This window comes from Herpailurus yagouaroundi, unplaced genomic scaffold (genome assembly GCF_014898765.1).
Source record: "Herpailurus yagouaroundi ecotype Mexico unplaced genomic scaffold, PumYag 139, whole genome shotgun sequence".
NCBI classification, from domain to species: Eukaryota; Metazoa; Chordata; class Mammalia; order Carnivora; family Felidae; genus Herpailurus; species Herpailurus yagouaroundi.
Window position 1 is genome coordinate 84,321,988 of NW_024412394.1, and position 18,769 is coordinate 84,340,756.

Below are 18,769 nucleotides of genomic sequence, written 5' to 3' on the forward strand. Positions count from 1 at the left end.
TGGGAATTTTAGTGTTTGTCATAATATGAAATATAGCCTTATTTCAGTAACTTTAAGGAAACCCTCCTTTTTACCTTATATGCTATGTTCAAATAAATTTACATATATAACACATTTTTCTGTTCTACCAAATTTGATAGCATTTATCATTGGAAATGTCACTTTTTGGGGAAAATAAATAGATTTGAACAACACAGAAACTTCCATTGATATTGAATTTTAAAGTTTGTTTATTTATTTGTTTATTTAGAGAGAGTGAGTGGTGAGGGGCAGAGAGAGAGGAGGGAGATAGAGAATCCCAAGCAGGCTCCAAAGTCAGTGCAAAGCCTGACTGGAGGCTAGAACTAATGAAGTGTGAGATCACAACCTGAGCCGAAATCAAGATTCAGATGCTTAACCAACTGAGCCACTGAGGCACCCCCAAATTAAATTTTAAATAACCAGTTTTCTTTAAAAAATCCAGATTCGGATGAAGGAGAAATTGGACACAACCAAAACAGTTTCAAAATGTAAGGTCCATATATAAACAGTTCAATTTATTAGTCTTATTCTAGGGAAATATTCAATATTTGGGTTTCTTATCAACAAATGCTTTACATTAAGAATAATTTTATGTAGGGGCGCCTGGGTGGCGCAGTCGGTTAAGCGTCCGACTTCAGCCAGGTCACGATCTCGTGGTCCGTGAGTTCGAGCCCCGCGTCGGGCTCTGGGCTGATGGCTCAGAGCCTGGAGCTTGTTTCCGATTCTGTGTCTCCCTCTCTCTCTGCCCCTCCCCCGTTCATGCTCTGTCTCTCTCTGTCCCCAAAATAAATAAACGTTGAAAAAAAAAAAGAATAATTTTATGTAAATGAATACATGATTCCACAAATGATTATTTATATATTGAGAAAATTACAAATGACATAATATACCAGATATTATTGAACAAGAGAAAATAAAAATTCAATTGAAATGCATTGCCTGTTAGTTTAATATGGATAAAGCCTATTTCCAGAGAAGTACTTCTTGAAAGTTCTTTGAGTAAATTTTGTTACAGTTTATATATTTATATAAATTGGCGCGTTTAAATCTCATTAAGGTAATTTCCTTAAAAAAGTTATACAAATTATTTATGGCAACAAAGCACAAGTTCTTAGCTACTAATTTACAAATAATTATGTGCATGTGTGTATATGTGTGTGTCTATGGGTTGAGAGCACTGTAGTAAGTTATATGTAAGAAGACAGAGAGCAAACCAAGCGTAAACAACCTAAAACATTTTCCTTTCAATGGAGGTTAGAGAGACTTGTGTCTAAGCACTGCTCATGCAGGCTGCACAGCGCTCCCGCCTCACATGCAAGTGATATTCCAGGGTTGCCCCCTTTTCCTTGATGTGCCACAAAAACCCTTCCTGAAACTGACTCTCCTTTGCTTTTCTTTTTCTTTTAATGCTTATTCATTTATGAGAGGGGGAGAGGGAACAGAATGAGCGGAGGAGGGGCAGAGAGAGAAGGGGGGACAGAGGATACAAAGAGGGCCCTGCGCTGCCAGCAGAGACAGCGGGGCTCAAACTCACAAACTCATGACCTGAGCCAATGTCTGACCCTTAACGGACTGAGCCACCCAGGTGCCCCTCTTTTCGCTTTACGCAGATACAGCTGGTTCAACTCCTTTTCATATGTTTATAACAATTCTAGTTTGGGATCTGCTATTTTATAGATGGAATAACTTCCATGTTTTCCAGTGTAATTTAAATTCGCTCCTCCACTCTACTCCAGCTGCCTAACTTCTCGGTGACTTCCTATCTACACACGAGTCAGAGGGCAGCACACTAATCTTCCGGAACACCTCTTCTCTTGTCTCATAACATGTATTCACATCACTATTCAGTTTAGACATTAAAACCTTGATTATTTACTTTGTATGTTTTTTATAAATAATCAAGCCAATGTCTGTATCCTCTTTCTGTGTGGGCTGCCATGTGTAAGAGTTCCAAGAAGGCAGGAGACAATCTATTACACTGGAAATTTTTTACAATTCTCACATGTAAAAAAATTTTCAAAATCTTCATGCTATTGTATTTTAGTACATATGCTAATTATTCGTGGCTTTTAAATTCCCTCATATTCCCACAAGAATTTTTGGTGCCCTAAGCACAGTACACACTTTATTGTTTAAAGTAGGCTGCACCCCCAATCTGGAGCTTGAACTCACAACGCTGCGATCAAGAGTTGTATGCTCTACCGACTGAACCAGCCAGGTGCCCCTACACATGTTTTAAGTATATAGTTTAATCGGTTTTTATCTGTGCATTAACTATGAAATATCGCACAATTCCTTGCCGAGAAGGTTCCTTCATTCCTCTTTTCAGTCAGTATGGTGTTGCCATTTTGACTAGTAAGTCTGTCTGCAACATGTCCTGACAGAAACTTGTTTATTTTCATATCAAAAAATTTGTTCCAAAGCTAAACATACTCGTAAGGTGTTAGTTCATATAATGCAGTCAGACAATAGGTTGATTTCAAACCTAAAAAGTGTGGTTTTTCATTAGAGGAAAAATGCTAAATGTTCAGAGAGGGAATTATATTAGATCTGGAGAGAACCATTAAATTAAAAAAAAAAAAACTACTTTTTGCCAAGTCATCTCTATAATGAAAATTCTGTTTTGTTTTTACACATACTTCTTTCATAACTATGTAACGCAAATTACAATAGTTCCCCCTTATCCACGGTTTTGATTTCCTGTGGTCAACTGTGGTCAAGAAACATGACTCACCTTCTGACAATAAGTCAGAAGGTCAGTAGTAGCCTAATATCATTCACCTCACTTCGTCTCCTCGTGTAGGCTTTATCATACCACATCATCCCAAGATTAAGAAGGGTGAGTACAGTATAATATTTTGAGAAAGAGAGAGAGAGGGGTCACATTCACATAACATATTATAGCATACTATAATTGTTCTATTTTGTTGTTTATTCTACTTTATGTTGTTGCTGGTAATCTTACTGTGCCTAATTTATAATTAAACTTTATCATAAATACGCATTAATAGGAAAAATCACAGTGTATATACAGGGTTTGGTACTATCCATGGATTCAAGCATCCACTGGGGGTCTTGGAATGTACTCCCACAGACAAGCGTGGACAACTTATGTCTTTCTGAATGAAGTAAGGTACAAAATATTATAATAATTATGATGGTGATAAAATAGCAATTTACTGGGGCGACTGATGGCTCTGTTGGTTAAGTGTCCGACTTCAGCTCATGTCATGATGTCACGGTTCAGCTCCTGAGTTCAAGCCCTGCACTGGGCTCTGTTCTGACAGCTCAGAGCCTGGAGCCTGCTTCTAATTCTGTGTCTCCCTCTCTCTCTGCCCCTCTCCCCCTCATGTTCTGTCTCTCTTTCAAAAATAAATAAATATAAAATTAAAAAAAATTTTTAGAGTTTTATTTATTTTTGAGAGAGAGACAGAGAGAGTGAGTGGGGGAGGGGCAGAGAGAGAGAGGGAGAGAGAGAATCCCAAGCAGGCTCTGCACTGTCAGCATAGTGCCCGATGAGGGGCTCGAACTCACACACCGTGAGATCATGACCTGAGCCAAAACTAAGAGTCGGACTCTTAATCTACTGAGCCACCCAGATGCCCTCCCCTTTTTTAAAAAATTTTTTAAGTTTTATTTATTTTTGAGAGAAAGACAGAGAGTGAGTGCAGGAGGGGCAGAAAGAGAGAAGGAGACAGGATCCAAGCAAACATAAAAAATTTTTTAAATAGAAGTTTACTCTTATGTAATAGTCACCATTATTCAAGGCACTAGTCAAGCATTTCATATATATAAACTATTTTAATCCTCACAGTAATTGTTAGAGGAAGGTACTGTAATATTCTCATTTTGGTGATGAGGGGTAAGTAATATGCCCAACACTAAGGAATAGTAAGGGGCAGAAGTCAGGATTTGAACCCAGATAGTCCAAGGCCAGAGTCTTTTTTCACTTACTCATTAAGCCACACTGTCACCTTGAGGTTCAGAAGTATAGCAGGGATAGATTATAGACAAAGCAGAAACTACCAGAAATGTACTCTTTCTTACTATCTCTTAGTATCGGGCAAATATTCTATGCCACATGATTAAGTACAATTTCCATAATCTCACCTCTCTTACAGTCTAAATATCATACGGTATTTGTTATTATAATTTTATATGTATTGAGAGAGGGACAAAATGGCATTTAAATACCACTTAAATAAATGCAAATAATCCAATAACCAAATAAAATTTAAAATTTTAGAATCATTTATAGCTTCCTTTTCTCAGTTATAGAAGCACAGAATGACCACATTGAAAGAACTTCTTGGAGGCTAATGCCAGACCATTTTTTATTTCTGGCTTTATTTTAAATCTGGAAAAGCATAGGCGATATAGATCCAAATGCCTCCTGCCATTATCTTTTAAAAGTTTCAACTCTAATTCTTGATCTATAAGCTAAACTTTTAAAATAAAATAAATGCCTCTCTATTATATGTAGTTGTATGTATTTTCTCTTCTCCTTCATTAAGGATTTCCTAATTTTTAAAAATATTATGAGGAATGTTAGTATTTGAACTGGAAAAAGGTATATATTTTTTTCTCTTCTCTGAAGCTTTTTTATTACTTCTCATGAGTCAGGGGAAAAGGCTTTCTTTATTGCTTTTACAAATCATGAGTAAAACACGAATGCTTAATTGAGCAGATTGATGATTAAATGGAGAAAAATGATGAAAGGAAAAGATGCCAGCACAAACAGAATATGGCCATTCATTTCAACCCCAAATGAATCAACTACTGCTCATGAATGTCAGTTTAATACTCATCTTGGCAGAAACTATCCGGAGCATCAACCCTCTGCGGAGTCCCACGTCTGCATGGGGACAGCTTTTTCCTGTTTCTTTTGCTAGAATACACTAAATAGCGCTCTCTCTCTCTCTCTCTCTCTCTCGTTGGCACAATCAATTAACTCTTAAACGAAGGATTATAAACATAGTGAATGCAGGAGACTTTCTCACACCTGAACTCCAAATACTCATTCAAAGATGAAATGTTTTCTCCTAAGGGAACTAGGCAACTAAGCTATAATATGCAACATTAGCATTAGCAGGAATTACCCTGGCCATTAGCCATCACAGATCTCATTTCTTTGCATCAGTTGGATTAAAACAATTTTTTTAAGTTAAAAAAAAAAAGGTAAAATATCTTCAATCAAATTGCATGACTAATGAAGATAAGGGCTGGTCTCTACATCTGTATGACTAGCTCAGTTCCTTTGTATGTCTGGTCTACCACAGAAAGTGACAGAGGCCTTTAAACAAGCAATTTGCTATTTTGAGCTGATATTGCTGAGCTTTTCCTAATACACTGGTTGATCAGTAGCATAAGACCTTTCAGACGCTAACGGGCAGAAATAAGCCCTTCTAAGGTTTTCTAAATCCTTCCTATCCTCCTAACACGACTCCTCCAGTCAAGTACTAGAGGTTGGGAAGTAGAACCCTATCAGGTGTTAAAGACACCCAAGTGAGTCAGAGAACTTGGCTGGCAGTTTAACCGGGCCCTACTACAAATACTCTGTAATAGAAGTGCCACATTTAATTAGCCCTGAAGCAGGGAACAGAGCTCTTTCATTTTAGAAAGCGGGGCGAATGGAATCTCAAGGAAAAAAAAAGGCAAACCTCTTACCTTTTGTAGCGATTCGTACACACTGGGTTTTAGTTTCCTGATGGAGCAAAACATGAAAGAACATAGTCAGTGTACAGACAATATTTCCTATTACATAATCTGGAGCTATAAATTAGGTTTGGGAAGAACAGAATCGCAATATTAAGGAAACTTTTTTATTTTTAAAATGTATTTTCGGATATATTTTTTTAAACCCTGAAGTAAGAACATTTACAAATTTTTTATCATTTTCTAAAAATTCAGGGGTCTGTTTTCCTCTGTAATGAAACAGGCTATCTTGTCTGGGACAAGTAGCTAAAGCATTCTATTTGTACTTACTGTACTTTTTGAATGATTAGAAAGAAAAATGTGTTTGCAGAGCTAATACAAATCAGACCCAAACACAAACTTCATTCTTGCCACACAGCTGTAGACTCAGACCAAAGCTGAACATCACATCCTCTCGCTTGGATCCTAGCACGACTAATGAGTTAAATGACAGTACTTAGAAAGATCATCCAAAGGTTGTATCCCAATGAAGGGAGGATTTACCTGTTCTTTTTTTTCTTCCCTTTTGAATTTAGGTGTTAGGAGTTAGCTATTTCTCATTGGGACTATTTTCCTATTCTTGCTAGACAGATGGAGTTGAGGAAGGAGAAGTTGACATGGGAAGGGACAAAAATGATTTCAGATTCTTTTTCTTTTCTTTTTGATGTTGTGTGGTGGCACTAAGCAGTGGAATACGTCTCTAGGCCCACACCACGCACCTTTAGGACTTCGTTGATTCAGTTCAAATCTTTGAATATACAAGAGGTTGGAAAAGATGGTAACGCCAGTGAACAAAACAAAGGCTATTTGTTTGAGGATGTATTTATAACTCCATCTTGAGTATTTCTATATATTGATCAACCAAGAGTTTTCCACTTCCTCGTAAGCATTTACTACTTTTCAATTACACAGAACAAAGCACTGAGGAGGAATTAGTAGTAAAACATACAACTTTGAACTTCTACTACTTAATTGTGACGTGAGGCCTTTACAGTGCGTTCCAAGAGAGATTGTTTCGCATTCCCACAAAGGCCCAAAGGGATTCTGATTTCCTAAAAGCAATCGCTCTTAATTCTATCAGGATTTCCAGCCTCTGCTGGTAGGAAGCCCATCGATTTTGGAACTATTTGCCAAGGTAACCATGAGATATATTGTTGCTCTTCTGTAATTTGATTAAACCACATGTAGATATATTAAGAATGCGGAGAGAACATTCATATCGAGGCTTTTAAAGAGTGCCAGGGAAAATCCTTTATAAGTAACAGACATTCATTAACACTCCTCTTATACCACAGTCCAAGTAATGAAAGTTAATTTAGAATCTCTCACATCTTTAAAGATGAATACCCAAACGCAGAACCGTGTTTTCTACCACTATGCTACTTTATACCCAGAATGGAATACTAACTTCCATAGTCTTCTCGTTTTGGGGTAGTCCAATTGTACCAGTGATGTGCAAACATGTGCATGCGGGAGGCGGGCAGTCAGCCTGTCTCGAAAGACTCCCACTTATGTAGAAATAAACTAGATAGAAGATGAGAATAACATTTTCAACCAGGGGCAGCCTGTGGCTTTGGAGAACATCCTAGAAGATGCTGTGGCATTCTTCTTTGCCATCTACTGGCAAAAGAATATAAGTAAGCTGAAAGATAGAGCTCTCATTCAAAAGCAGCCAGTCAATACCCCAGGTTCTCATGGCCCCCGCAGAAAAGCAAATACATTTTGTCTTTCAATTTAACTATTCGAAAATATAATATGTCTGTTGCAATTGGATATCACGGATGTCACATCATCTTCCAGGTACCCACCTCAGGGACTCAATTACCCAAAGCCAGAAATTTCCTATATGGCTACAAGTACACAAAATATGTCAGTTTTCTATTGGATTTTAAATTGTAGGGGTTTTCTATTCTTGGCATTTTTTCCCCCTATCCCTTCCTAAAAGAAAAAAAAATTAAATAAGTTTTAGGAAAGAAAATCTTTCAAAGAGAACAGCATGAGGCACGAAAGGCCAGGTTATTTCCCCACATATGGAACCACCGGTAGTTTCTATCTTCCTGTTGTGTTTTCCTCTTCAATATTCATTTGGGATCAGCGGCAGTGTTCAAAAACAACTGTGTCCAAAATGGGAAAAGGAGGGGCAACAGGGGAAACGGAGAACAGACTTCGCTAATGGCACAGCATCCCTCCGTCTCCAGGCAGCCTCCTGTTTAGGTTGTGTCAGATATGCCACAGGCACCCTATTACTTTGTAATCAGAGGATTGTTACTTGTTATTTACTATTTGGCTTGTACCCTCTGAAAAGTTTATAAGGGTTTATTAGCCTGCTGTGGAGCACGCATTCTGTTTATCCTGCAGTAAATTTAATCTTCTGAAGTGCGCCACTACTGAGCAAAGACAGAACAATGCCTGGTATTTACTGGGCCTTCAGTCCCAGCGGCAGCACACCCAACTTCTCAAATCATTTTCCTCACAATTGTTCTTGTGGGCTTTCCTGAAGAAGGCTCACGGAGAAGCAGTTACTAGGAAACAGGAATCCAGAGCGATGGAACTGGCATGGAGCCCCAACCCTACAGTAGGCCCGGAACTGTGCGCCCTGTTGGGAACAGAAACAACACCCCCCTACACACCGTTTCCCCCCACCTTTTTTTTATTTTCTTCCTGACACATGCTACTGAGTATTTATAAAATTCAACTGCAGCTCTTCCTCAGGGCAGTGAAAAAGCAAATTTGGGGGGGAGGCTCACCTTCTCCACACTGCTCATTGCCTGGAAGTAGATGTTGTATCCTTTGCGTGGAGCCAAAGGAGGGTTCCAAAAGCCCTGATAGGTCCTGTTGTCGCCCACTGTGAATGGGGCAGGTTCAGGAAGATTCCCTGGGGGTAGTTCCGCAGCGAAGTAGTATGGAGAACCCCCACTCAGGGCATTTTGGTATGTAACGGGAACCTGGTAGCATTCCATGGCTCCAGCTTCTCTCTTGGTTCGGTGTGGGTGCAACTCCTCCACAACAATCTGATAGGCACTTTTTGGAAAAAGAAGAAAAAAAAAAAGCACACACTTAGAGATTCTGGATACTAAGATTTCTGGGGAGAAATGAGGTATTTACAATTAACATGCAACAATTTAAAGTTTGAAATTCAGTCTTAACCACAGCATTCTTTCTCCCTCACCCCCACCCCCCAGCTATTTTGCCATAACATAGAATTTCATGTGGATTCTCCCTTCCCCCCAAACCCAACATGGTTACTAAGGAACTGGAAAAAAGTAAGAAGAATCACCGTAGAACGCTATGCATTTTTTTTTAATGTTGAGAAATGAGTCACCTTAATAAGAAACCTGACATTAGCAAGAGACACATGATAGATTAAGTTCTTTGTCTGATATTTTTAAATGTTTAAAGTTAACATTTTCTTTGAAATGATAGAGTAGAAGGCCCTGCTCCAGGGCCCAACAGAACGGGGCCTCAGGGTGGGGCTCAAAGCGGCAGTTTGTGGGGCTGTCATCACATTAGAGACAGAGTGTGCTGACAGGCTTCTCCACATCCTGACCTTGCCATGGCATCAACATGGGCTCAGCTACGCAGATCTAAAGCACAAGTGACATGCTGCAAAACGGGCACAGATGGACAGAAATCTGTCCTCCTCACCGAAATAGACAGCTTCCTTCTTCTGGAGCTGTTAATAATAAAATCTTACAAATTGTAGAAACAGATGGCATTTGCCCTATTAAAGCTTGAACTAAACCTTCTAATACCTTCCTTCAAAGTCTTAAAACTTTCCTACAACTTAAAACTTTCCTATCTGTAAGATAACAGAGGAAAGAAAAAATAATGCAACTTTAAAATAAAGGTCTGCTTAATCACTAATTTTTTTTATCAATTACAAGTGATATATTAATATTTTTTCTTTTTAAAATTTAAAATTTGTTTTTTTCATTTTAAAAGAAATGTTAATGTTTATTTATTTTTTTTGAGAGAGAGAGAGAGAGAGAGAGAGAGCAGGATAGAGAGAGGAGGACAGAGGATCCAAAGCAGGTTGTGTGCTGTCAGTACAGAGCCCAAAGCAGAGCTCGAACTCTTGAACCACGAGATCATGACCTGAGCCGAAGTCGGATGCTTAAGCAACTGAGCCACTCAGGTGCCCCAATATTTTTTCTTTGTAGGATATTCTTCAGGAAAACTTTTTTTTTTTTTTTTTTAGGTAACATACACCTGAGAAAGTTGACATTATTAATATATTTTATATGTTTTTAATGAATTTAAAATTCCCCCAAATTATGAAAAATGCATTACGGTAGGTTATATAAATTGAATATAAATAAGCTGTCTGTAGAGCTGTTTGAATCTTGAATCTCTAGGGCAAATATACTCCTTCTATATAGGGATGACAGTCACTGAATGACTCTCCAGCAGGAATAGAATATTTTCTTTAATGAACTTCCATAAAAAGAAAGAGGAGTAGAGGTGCCTGGGTGGCTGAGTTGGTTAAGCGTCGGACTCTTGATTTCAGCTCATATGATCTCACGGTTTGTGAGATCGAGCCCCGTGTCAGGCTCTGAGCTGACAGCATGGAGCCTGCTTGGCATTCTCCCTCTCTGCCCCTTCCTTGCTCGCACTCTCTCCTTTGTCAAAAAAAAAGAAAAAAAAAAAAAAAAAAAGAAAGAGGAGGGAAAGACACAGAGAGAGTAGAGAGACAGGCAGACATACCAAGAGAGAGACAGAGAGAGAAAAAATGAATTTGCATCTATCATAATGAAAAATTAAATTTTATATCAGTTTAGATTTAGTATAAAATTCTAACTTAATATAAGCTCTGTTATACCTACAAACAGAAAACCTTCATAGAATAAAAGAAAGCTTTATAAAAGTTTTCTTTTCTTCCTAATATTTAAATGCCCATTTTCCACTAAAATATTGCTAGGAACTTGGTAGTTTGGTATTTATCTCTTTTCCTTTAGAAATAGGACAGAAAGTGTAGTAATGTCAGAAATCTAGATTTGGGCAGGCAACTAAGACAGAAATCTATGTTATTTGAAATTACATGTAGTCCATCATTCTCTATACTTCTGCCAGTTTGGGTCTCTAAGCTCCTAGGAATGCTATTGACAGTATACATGCTCTCTGAGGGGTCCATGGAGCAGTCACTCGTCAGTTTTAAAATACAGGAAGTACGTAAGCATAGCCCTTGGAGAGAAAAATGAATCATAGCTGACCTATGCTATGTTAAGAAAGCCTAATCATTTTTTTCCGTTTATTTTCAATTTAGAATCCATATTTGTATGCATTATACATTGTGTATACATTTATGTATCCTGTGGATACATACTTTTAGGTAGATAAATTTACACACGCACACTCCCCAAACAAGTCTAGTCTCATATTCTTGCTCTAGTGGGCGATAATGATAATTACCCATCTTCATTAATTATTTAACCTAATCCTTAAAAATAAACTCCTTGTTCATTATCCCTTATCTCTACAAAAATCCAGAAAATCTAGTCAACAGTCTTAACTAATTCTGTTAGACCGACATAGGTTGTACATTCCAAATTAAGGAATTTCGCGCAAGAGGGCTTGTCTCTCCACATCTATTAGGAGCAAAGCAAACTAACGATGCTGGAGAGGATTAAAAGAAGAAAAGGTGCATTCTGGTCTTGGGGAAAGATCTCATTGAACTTGAGATGAAATCCCAAACTAAATATTACAAAGCTCATTTTTAAAAGAAATCATCTTCCCTTCATTGATCAATTTCTGTGAGCAGGCTGTTCTTACAACAGCCTCACTTCTACTTTTTAACAACCTGTTCTTTTTTTCTCCCCTGCTATTTCTTATTTATCAATACGAATTAATTAAAGGAAGGAAAATAAAGAACGAGAAATCAAATTAGAAGTGATTTAGCTGATTACATGAAATGGGCCCGGGCTTTTCCATCCTTGTGGATGCCTAATTACCTAATGGTACTTAACTCTAGCTGGAACTAAATATTATTTGAGCTTAGTACTCTAGCAATTTAAAATATTCCAAAGCCACCTAAATAGTTTTATTCACTCTGCCCATATTTCGTATGTCCCCCATTCCTTTTAATTGAAGTTTTAAAATATGTCTATAATTAAGATAAAATCAATATAGTGGCATTATGAATCTTCACTTGATGCTGAAAATATGATTTCCTTATGTTAAACAACTAAAAATGATTTCATTCACTATAATTTAATTTGATTAGAATTGGTATGTAGTCAATTTTAGTTTTGAAGGAGGCCAAACGATGACTTTTCACCATACAATTTTCCTTCAGTTACAAGACTAAAAAAATAGACAAGAGGATTTTGCCATTAGCTCAAAAAGTGATTATACGATATATATGGTAGATGGTCTTCCTGGTTTAACACTTAAAATTGTTGAAGCCGAACCCCAAATTACATATAACAGCCTGCCATGTTTTTGTTTTTAACCCATTAGTAAGAAAAACTGCTGAGAATCTGGTTTTAGTTTTAGATCGTATCACTTCTTGGTGATAGCAAAGAGCAAATTATACAATTGTACACACTTCTCATTTTGTATCTGAAATGTCTCCTTAAAGCTTCAGGAGAAATTTCCTCGCTCCAGTGTGGTGCTATTTCTCCTATGAACAAACTTCCAAAGATCTCATGGCCACCATTGCTCATATCGTCCTAATGGAAATATTTTGATGATCCACAGAGTAAAGGTTTAAATACCGTTTTGGTGACCATGATATTTCCTGTGCTTCATCTCTTACCTCCTTAAACATACAAGTCAGGTCCCTCGTGACTTCCCTATTTCTGTAAGAGGAACTATCAGTTTCTGAATCAACAAAGCTCTAAATCCTGGCATTAACTTTAATAAGTTCTATTTTTAACTATGTTCTACCTCCCTTGTAATATTTCTTTTCATTCCCACTGTTTCCATCAATAGGAGAGTATTTACAACATTATATTCAGTTACTGGCTTACTTTACTTCCTTCCATTTTTTTCTTCATGTATTCCAGGCACCCATCCACCCACCCATCACTCCATCCACTCACTCTATTATTTTTTGAGTATTCTCTACATACCATGAACTGTTCATGAAAAATGCAAAAGAGAACCATTTTTCAAACTTCTGATACTTTCCTAAAACACTACTTTAGGCCTTGACTACTCTTCTCTAACATTCCACTTTGTCAAAACTATGTGAACCTCTCCCACTGTCAAAATCTATTCTACTGGGGTTAATATCTTACCACATCTCTTACCTTATATCTCCACTCTTGCTCTCACTACTTCCTGATACTCATTCTCCATTTCAAACTTGAATGACCACTGTTACCAAACATACCATACATACTGTCAAAGAGCTTCCGCCTTTTTCCTTTTCTAGCTTTTCTACTTCTGCTATAAAGCCTTCTCTGACTAGTTCACTTCTTAGTGTTACTCTGTCTTCTAAAGGCAATGGAGGGAACTCTGGTGGTAACTGAGGGTTGAAGTGGGGGGTTAGACATTAGAGTCAAGTGGGATGCTTTTGCAGTTTAGTCCTCAATCCATCCACAGATCATAATGACACAAATTCGTTGAGAAGAACCATCAGGGGTATCTCTCAAGAATTCTGGGTTTGAGGGGCGCCTGGGTGGCGCAGTCGGTTAAGCGTCCGACTTCAGCCAGGTCACGATCTCGCGGTCCGTGAGTTCGAGCCCCGCATCGGGCTCTGGGCTGATGGCTCAGAGCCTGGAGCCTGTTTCCGATTCTGTGTCTCCCTCTCTCTCTGCCCCTCCCCCGTTCATGCTCTGTCTCTCTCTATCCCAAAAATAAATAAACGTTGAAAAAAAAATTAAAAAAAAAAAAAAAAGAATTCTGGGTTTGAAAAAAGGCCCCAGACCACTGTCTTATAATATGTATTAATTATGGGGCGCCTGGGTGGCGCAGTCGGTTAAGCGTCCGAATTCAGCCAGGTCACGATCTTGCAGTCTGGGAGTTCGAGCCCCGCGTCAGGCTCTGGGCTGATGGCTCAGAGCCTGGAGCCTGTTTCCGATTCTGTGTCTCCCTCTCTCTCTGCCCCTCCCCCACTCATGCTCTGTCTCTCTCTGTCCCAAAAATAAATAAACGTTGAAAAAAAAATTAAAAAAAAATGTATTAATTATATTTATTTACAAGGTTAGTGTTTATCACTAACCCACTACATTAAAAATATTATCTGGTATTTAGCTACACATAATGGGAATTGTATTTTTAACTATTGTGTCCATCCATTCACTCATCAAATATGTACTGAGTGCCTATTATATGTCACGCACTATTTTAAGTGCTGAGGTTACAATGAGCACAGTAGTAAAAGTCCCTGCTGTCATGAAGCTTACATTCTAGTGCAAAATACAAATAAACAAATTAAAAAACAAACACACGATATGTCAAGATGAGGTAAGTGCTCTAAAGAAAAATAAAGCAGGATAAGGGAAATGAGGAATCATAGGATTGAAGAGTTCTATTTTATATGTGGTTGTCAAGAGAGACTTCTGTGACAAAGTGCCCTTTAGGGAGAAGCCTGAAGGGGAAGATTCAGCTCCGTGGCTGCTTTGATCAGTTACCTCCTCCTGCAAAATAAATTCCCCTAGAATTGTGGCTCAAAACAATAAGCATTTCATATTGTGCAGTTTCTGTGGGCCAGAAATTTGGGAGTGGCTTAACCAAAGAGTTCTGGGTGTCTTGTAAGGTCACAATCAAGTTATTAGCTGGGGCTGCAGTACTTAAAGGCTGGAGAGAAGATTTCACAGAAAGGGCACACCTCCTTTCATTTTCAGATAGAAAACAATCTACCTCCTAGGATTCTGTGGAATAAATTAAAATGACATCTATTTGATTTTACTTGGGTCCTATAGCTTGTATAAAGGGTAAAGAGATGGCAAAATAGGGCAAAAAGAGGAATTACATCTTTGCTTAAATTTCAAAGCATTTTTACTGGAGTTCAAGTAATGTCTATGTCATGGCAGCAGTTAGAAATATCAGGTGCCACTATACAATCTCTTTAAATTGCTGAGATGAAATAGAATATTCTGCAAATTAGGATAGTAGTCCTAATGTTTCAAGTTGTATATAAGTGAACAATTGATTGACCTGTGGAGTAACTCTAATACACAATGTTTGCATTCCAACCAATACAGATATAGTACACATATAATGTTAATGTTAATCTGTATTTCTGTTAAGCTATCACGGAACATCAGACAATGTCTCTTCCTAATATAACTGTGAAAAATATAGTGGATTTTTTTCCAGCTATTATTTAAATTCCAGTTAACATACAATGTCATACTAACTTCATGTGTACAATATAGTGATTCAACAATTCCATATAATACCCGGTGCTCATCACAAATACACTCTTTAATCCCCACCACTTGTTTCACCCCCCCCCCCCCTTAGCCACTCCCCTCTGGTAACCATTAGTTGGTTTTCCATAGTTAAATTCTGTTTCTTAGTTTCTCTCTCTCTTTCCTTTGCTCATTTGTTTTGGAAATCATATGGTATTTGTCTTTCTCTGACTGGCTTACTTTGCTTAGCATAATACTCTCTAACTCCATCCATGTTGTTGCAAATGACAAGATTTCATCCTTTTTATGGCAGAGTAATATTCCATTGTGTTTGTATGTGTATACATAAATATATATACCACATCTTATTTATTTATTTATCTATCTATCTATTTATTTATTTTTAAATTTACATCCAAATCAGTTAGCATATAGTGCAACAATGATTTCAGGAGTAGATTCCTTAATGCCCCTTGCCCATTTAGCCCATTCCCTCTCCCACAACACCTCCAGTAACCCTCTGTTTGTTCTCCATACTTAAGAGTCTCTTATGTTCTGCCCCCTCCCTGTTTTTATATTATTTTTGCTTCCCTTCCCTTATGTTCATCTGTCCTGTGTCTTAAGGTCCTCATATGAGTGAAGTCATATGATATGTGTCTTTCTCTGACTAATTTCGCCTAGCATAATATCCTCTAGTTTCATCCACATAGTTGCAAATGGCAAGATTTCATTTGTTTTTGATTGCCGAGTAATACTCCATTGTATATATACACCACATCTTCTTTATCCATTCATCCATCGATGGACATTTGGGATCTTTCCATACTTAGGCTATTGTTGATAGTGCTGCTATAAACATTGGGGTGCATGTGTCCCTTTGAAACGTCATATCTGTATCCCTTGGATAAATACCTAGTAGTGCAATTGCTGGGTTGCAGGGTAGTTCTATTTTTAATATTTTGAGGAAACTCCATACTGTTTACCAGAGTGGCTGAACCAGTTTGCATTCCCACCAGCAATGCAAAAGAGATCCTTTCTCTCCGCAGCCTCACTAATACCTGTTGTCACCTGAGTTGTTAGTGTTAGCCATTCTGACAGGTGTGAGGTGGTATCTCATTGTGGTTTTGATTTGTATTTCACTGATAATGAGTGATGTGGAAATTTTTTCATGTGGTAGTTGGCCATCTGGATATCTTCCTTGGCGAAGTGTCTATTCATATCTTTTGCCCATTTCTTCACTAGATCGTTTGGTTTTTGGGTGTTGGGTTTGATAAGTTCTTTATAGATTTTGGATACTAACCCTTTATCTGATATGTTGTTTGCAAATATCTTCTCCCATTCTGTTGGTGGCCTTTTAGTTTTGCTGATTGTTTCGTTTGCTGTGCAGAAGATTTTTATTTTGATGAGGTCCCAATAGTTCGTTTTTGTTTTTGTTTCCCTTGCCTCTGGAGAAGTGGTGAGTAAGAAGTTGTTGTGGCCAAGATCAAAGAGGTTTTTGCCTGCTTTCTCCTCGAGGATTTTGATGGCTTCCTGCCTTACATTTAGGTCTTTCATCCATTTTGAGTTTATTTTTGTGTGTGGTGTAAGAAAGTGGTCCAGGTTCATTCTGTCCAGTTTTCCCAGAACCACGTGCTAAAGAGACTATCTTTATTCAATTGGATATTCTTTCCTGCTTTGCCAAAGATTAGTCGGCGAACATTTGTGGGTCCATTTCTGGGTTCTCTATTCTGTTCTATTGATCTGAGTGTCTGTTCTTGTGCCAGTACCATACTGTCTTGAGGATTACAGCTTTGTAGTACAGCTTGAAGTCCAGGACTGTGATGCCTCCTGCTTTGGTTTTCTTTTTCCAGATTGCTTTGGCTATTCAGGGCCTTTACTGGTTCCATACAAATGTTAGGATTGTTTGCTCGAGCTCTGTGAAGAATGCTGCTGTTATTTTAATAGGGATTCCATTGAACATGTAGACTGCTTTGGACAGTATTGACATTTAAACAATATTTATTCTTCCTACCCAGGTGCATGGAATATTTTTCCATTTTTTTATGTCTTCAATTTCTTTCATAAGCTTTCTATAGTTTTCAATGTATAGATTTTTTACCTCTTTGGTTTGATTTATTCCTAGGTATTTTATGAGTTTTGATGCAATTGTAAATGGGAATAATTCCATGATTTCTCTTTCTGTTGTTTCATTGTTGGTGTATAGGAATGCAACCAATTTGTGAGCATTGATTTTATATCTTGCAACTTTGCTGAATTGATGAATCAGTTTTAGCAGTTTTTTGGTGGAATCTTTTGGGTTTTCCATATAGAGTATCATGTCATCTGAGAAGAGTGAAAGTTTGACCTCCTCCTGGCCGGTTTGAATGCCTTTTATTTCTTTGTGTTGTCTGATCTCAAAGGCTAAGACTTCCAATACTACATTGAATAACAGTGGTGAGAGTGGACATCCCTGTCTTGTTCCTGACCTTAGGGGGAAAGCTCTCAGTTTTTCCCCATTGAGGATGATATTAGCGTTGGGTCTTTAATATATGGCTTTTATGATCTTGAGGTATGATCTTTCTATCCCTACTTTCTTGAGGGTTTTTATCAAGAAAGGATGCTGTATATTGTCAAATGCTTTCTCTGCATCTATTGAGAGGATCATATGGTTCTTGTCCTTTATTTTTTTCAACGTTTATTTATTTTTGGGATAGAGAGAGACAGAGCATGAACGGGGGAGGGGCAGAGAGAGAGGGAGACACAGAATCGGAAACAGGCTCCAGGCTCTGAGCCATCAGCCCAGAGCCTGACACGGGGCTCGAACTCACGGACCGCGAGATCGTGACCTGGCTGAAGTCGGACGCTTAACCGACTGCGCCACCCAGGCGCCCCACTTGTCCTTTATTTTATTGATGTGATGAATCACATTGATTGTTTTGCAGATATTGAACCAGTCCTGCATCCCAGGTATAAATCCCAATTGGCATGGTGAATAACTTTTTTAATGTATTGCTGGATCCGGTGGGCTAATATATCTTGTTGAGGATTTTTGCATCCATGTTCATCAGGGAAATTGGTCTACAGTTCTCCTTTTTAATGGGGTCTCTGTCTGGTTTTGGAATCAAGGTAATTCTGGCTTCACAGAAAGAGTTTGGAACTTTTCCTTCCATTTCTAGTTTTTGGAACATATTCAAGAGAATAGGTGTTAACTCTTCCTTAAATGTTTGACAGAATTCCCCCGGAAAGCGACCTGGCCCTGGACTCTTGTTTTTTGGAGATTTTTGATTACTAATTCGATTTCTTTATGGTTATCGTTCTGTTTAAATTTTCTATTTCTTCCTGTTTCAGTTTTGGTAGTGCATATGTTTCTAGGAACTTGTCCATTTCTTCCAGATTGCCCATTTTATTGGTGTATAATTGCTCATAATATTCTTATTATTGTTTTTAAATATTCTTATTATTGTTTTTATTTCTGTTGTGTTGGTTGTGATCTCTCCTCTTTCATTATTGATTTTATTTATTTGGGTCCTTTCCTTTTTCTTTTTAAACAAACTGGCCAGTGGTTTATCAATTTTGTTAACTCTTTCAAAGAACCAGCTTCTCGTTTCATTGGTCTGTTCTACTGTTTTTTTGGTTTCGATAGCATTAATTTTGGCTCTAATCTTTATTATTTCCTGTCTTCTGCTGTTTTTGGGTTTTATTTGCTGTTCTTTTTCCAGCTCTTTAAGGCGTAAAGTTAGGTTGTGTATCTGAGATTTTTCTTCCTTCTTTAGGAA

General features: G+C 37.9%; 1 protein-coding gene across 10 annotated transcripts in view; it reads right to left on the minus strand.

Annotated features, from left to right (window-relative positions):
- Positions 1–18,769, minus strand: part of PTPRK (protein tyrosine phosphatase receptor type K) — a 571,648-nt gene that overhangs the window by 90,186 nt on the left and 462,693 nt on the right. For all 10 annotated transcript variants that reach the window (XM_040474594.1, XM_040474593.1, XM_040474592.1 and 7 more), the window contains exons 12-13: positions 8,463–8,736; positions 5,689–5,725 (exon numbers count right to left, since the gene is read on the minus strand). In XM_040474594.1, the coding sequence (XP_040330528.1) occupies positions 5,689–5,725; positions 8,463–8,736 (311 nt within the window). The remainder of the gene's footprint in view (positions 1–5,688; positions 5,726–8,462; positions 8,737–18,769) is intronic.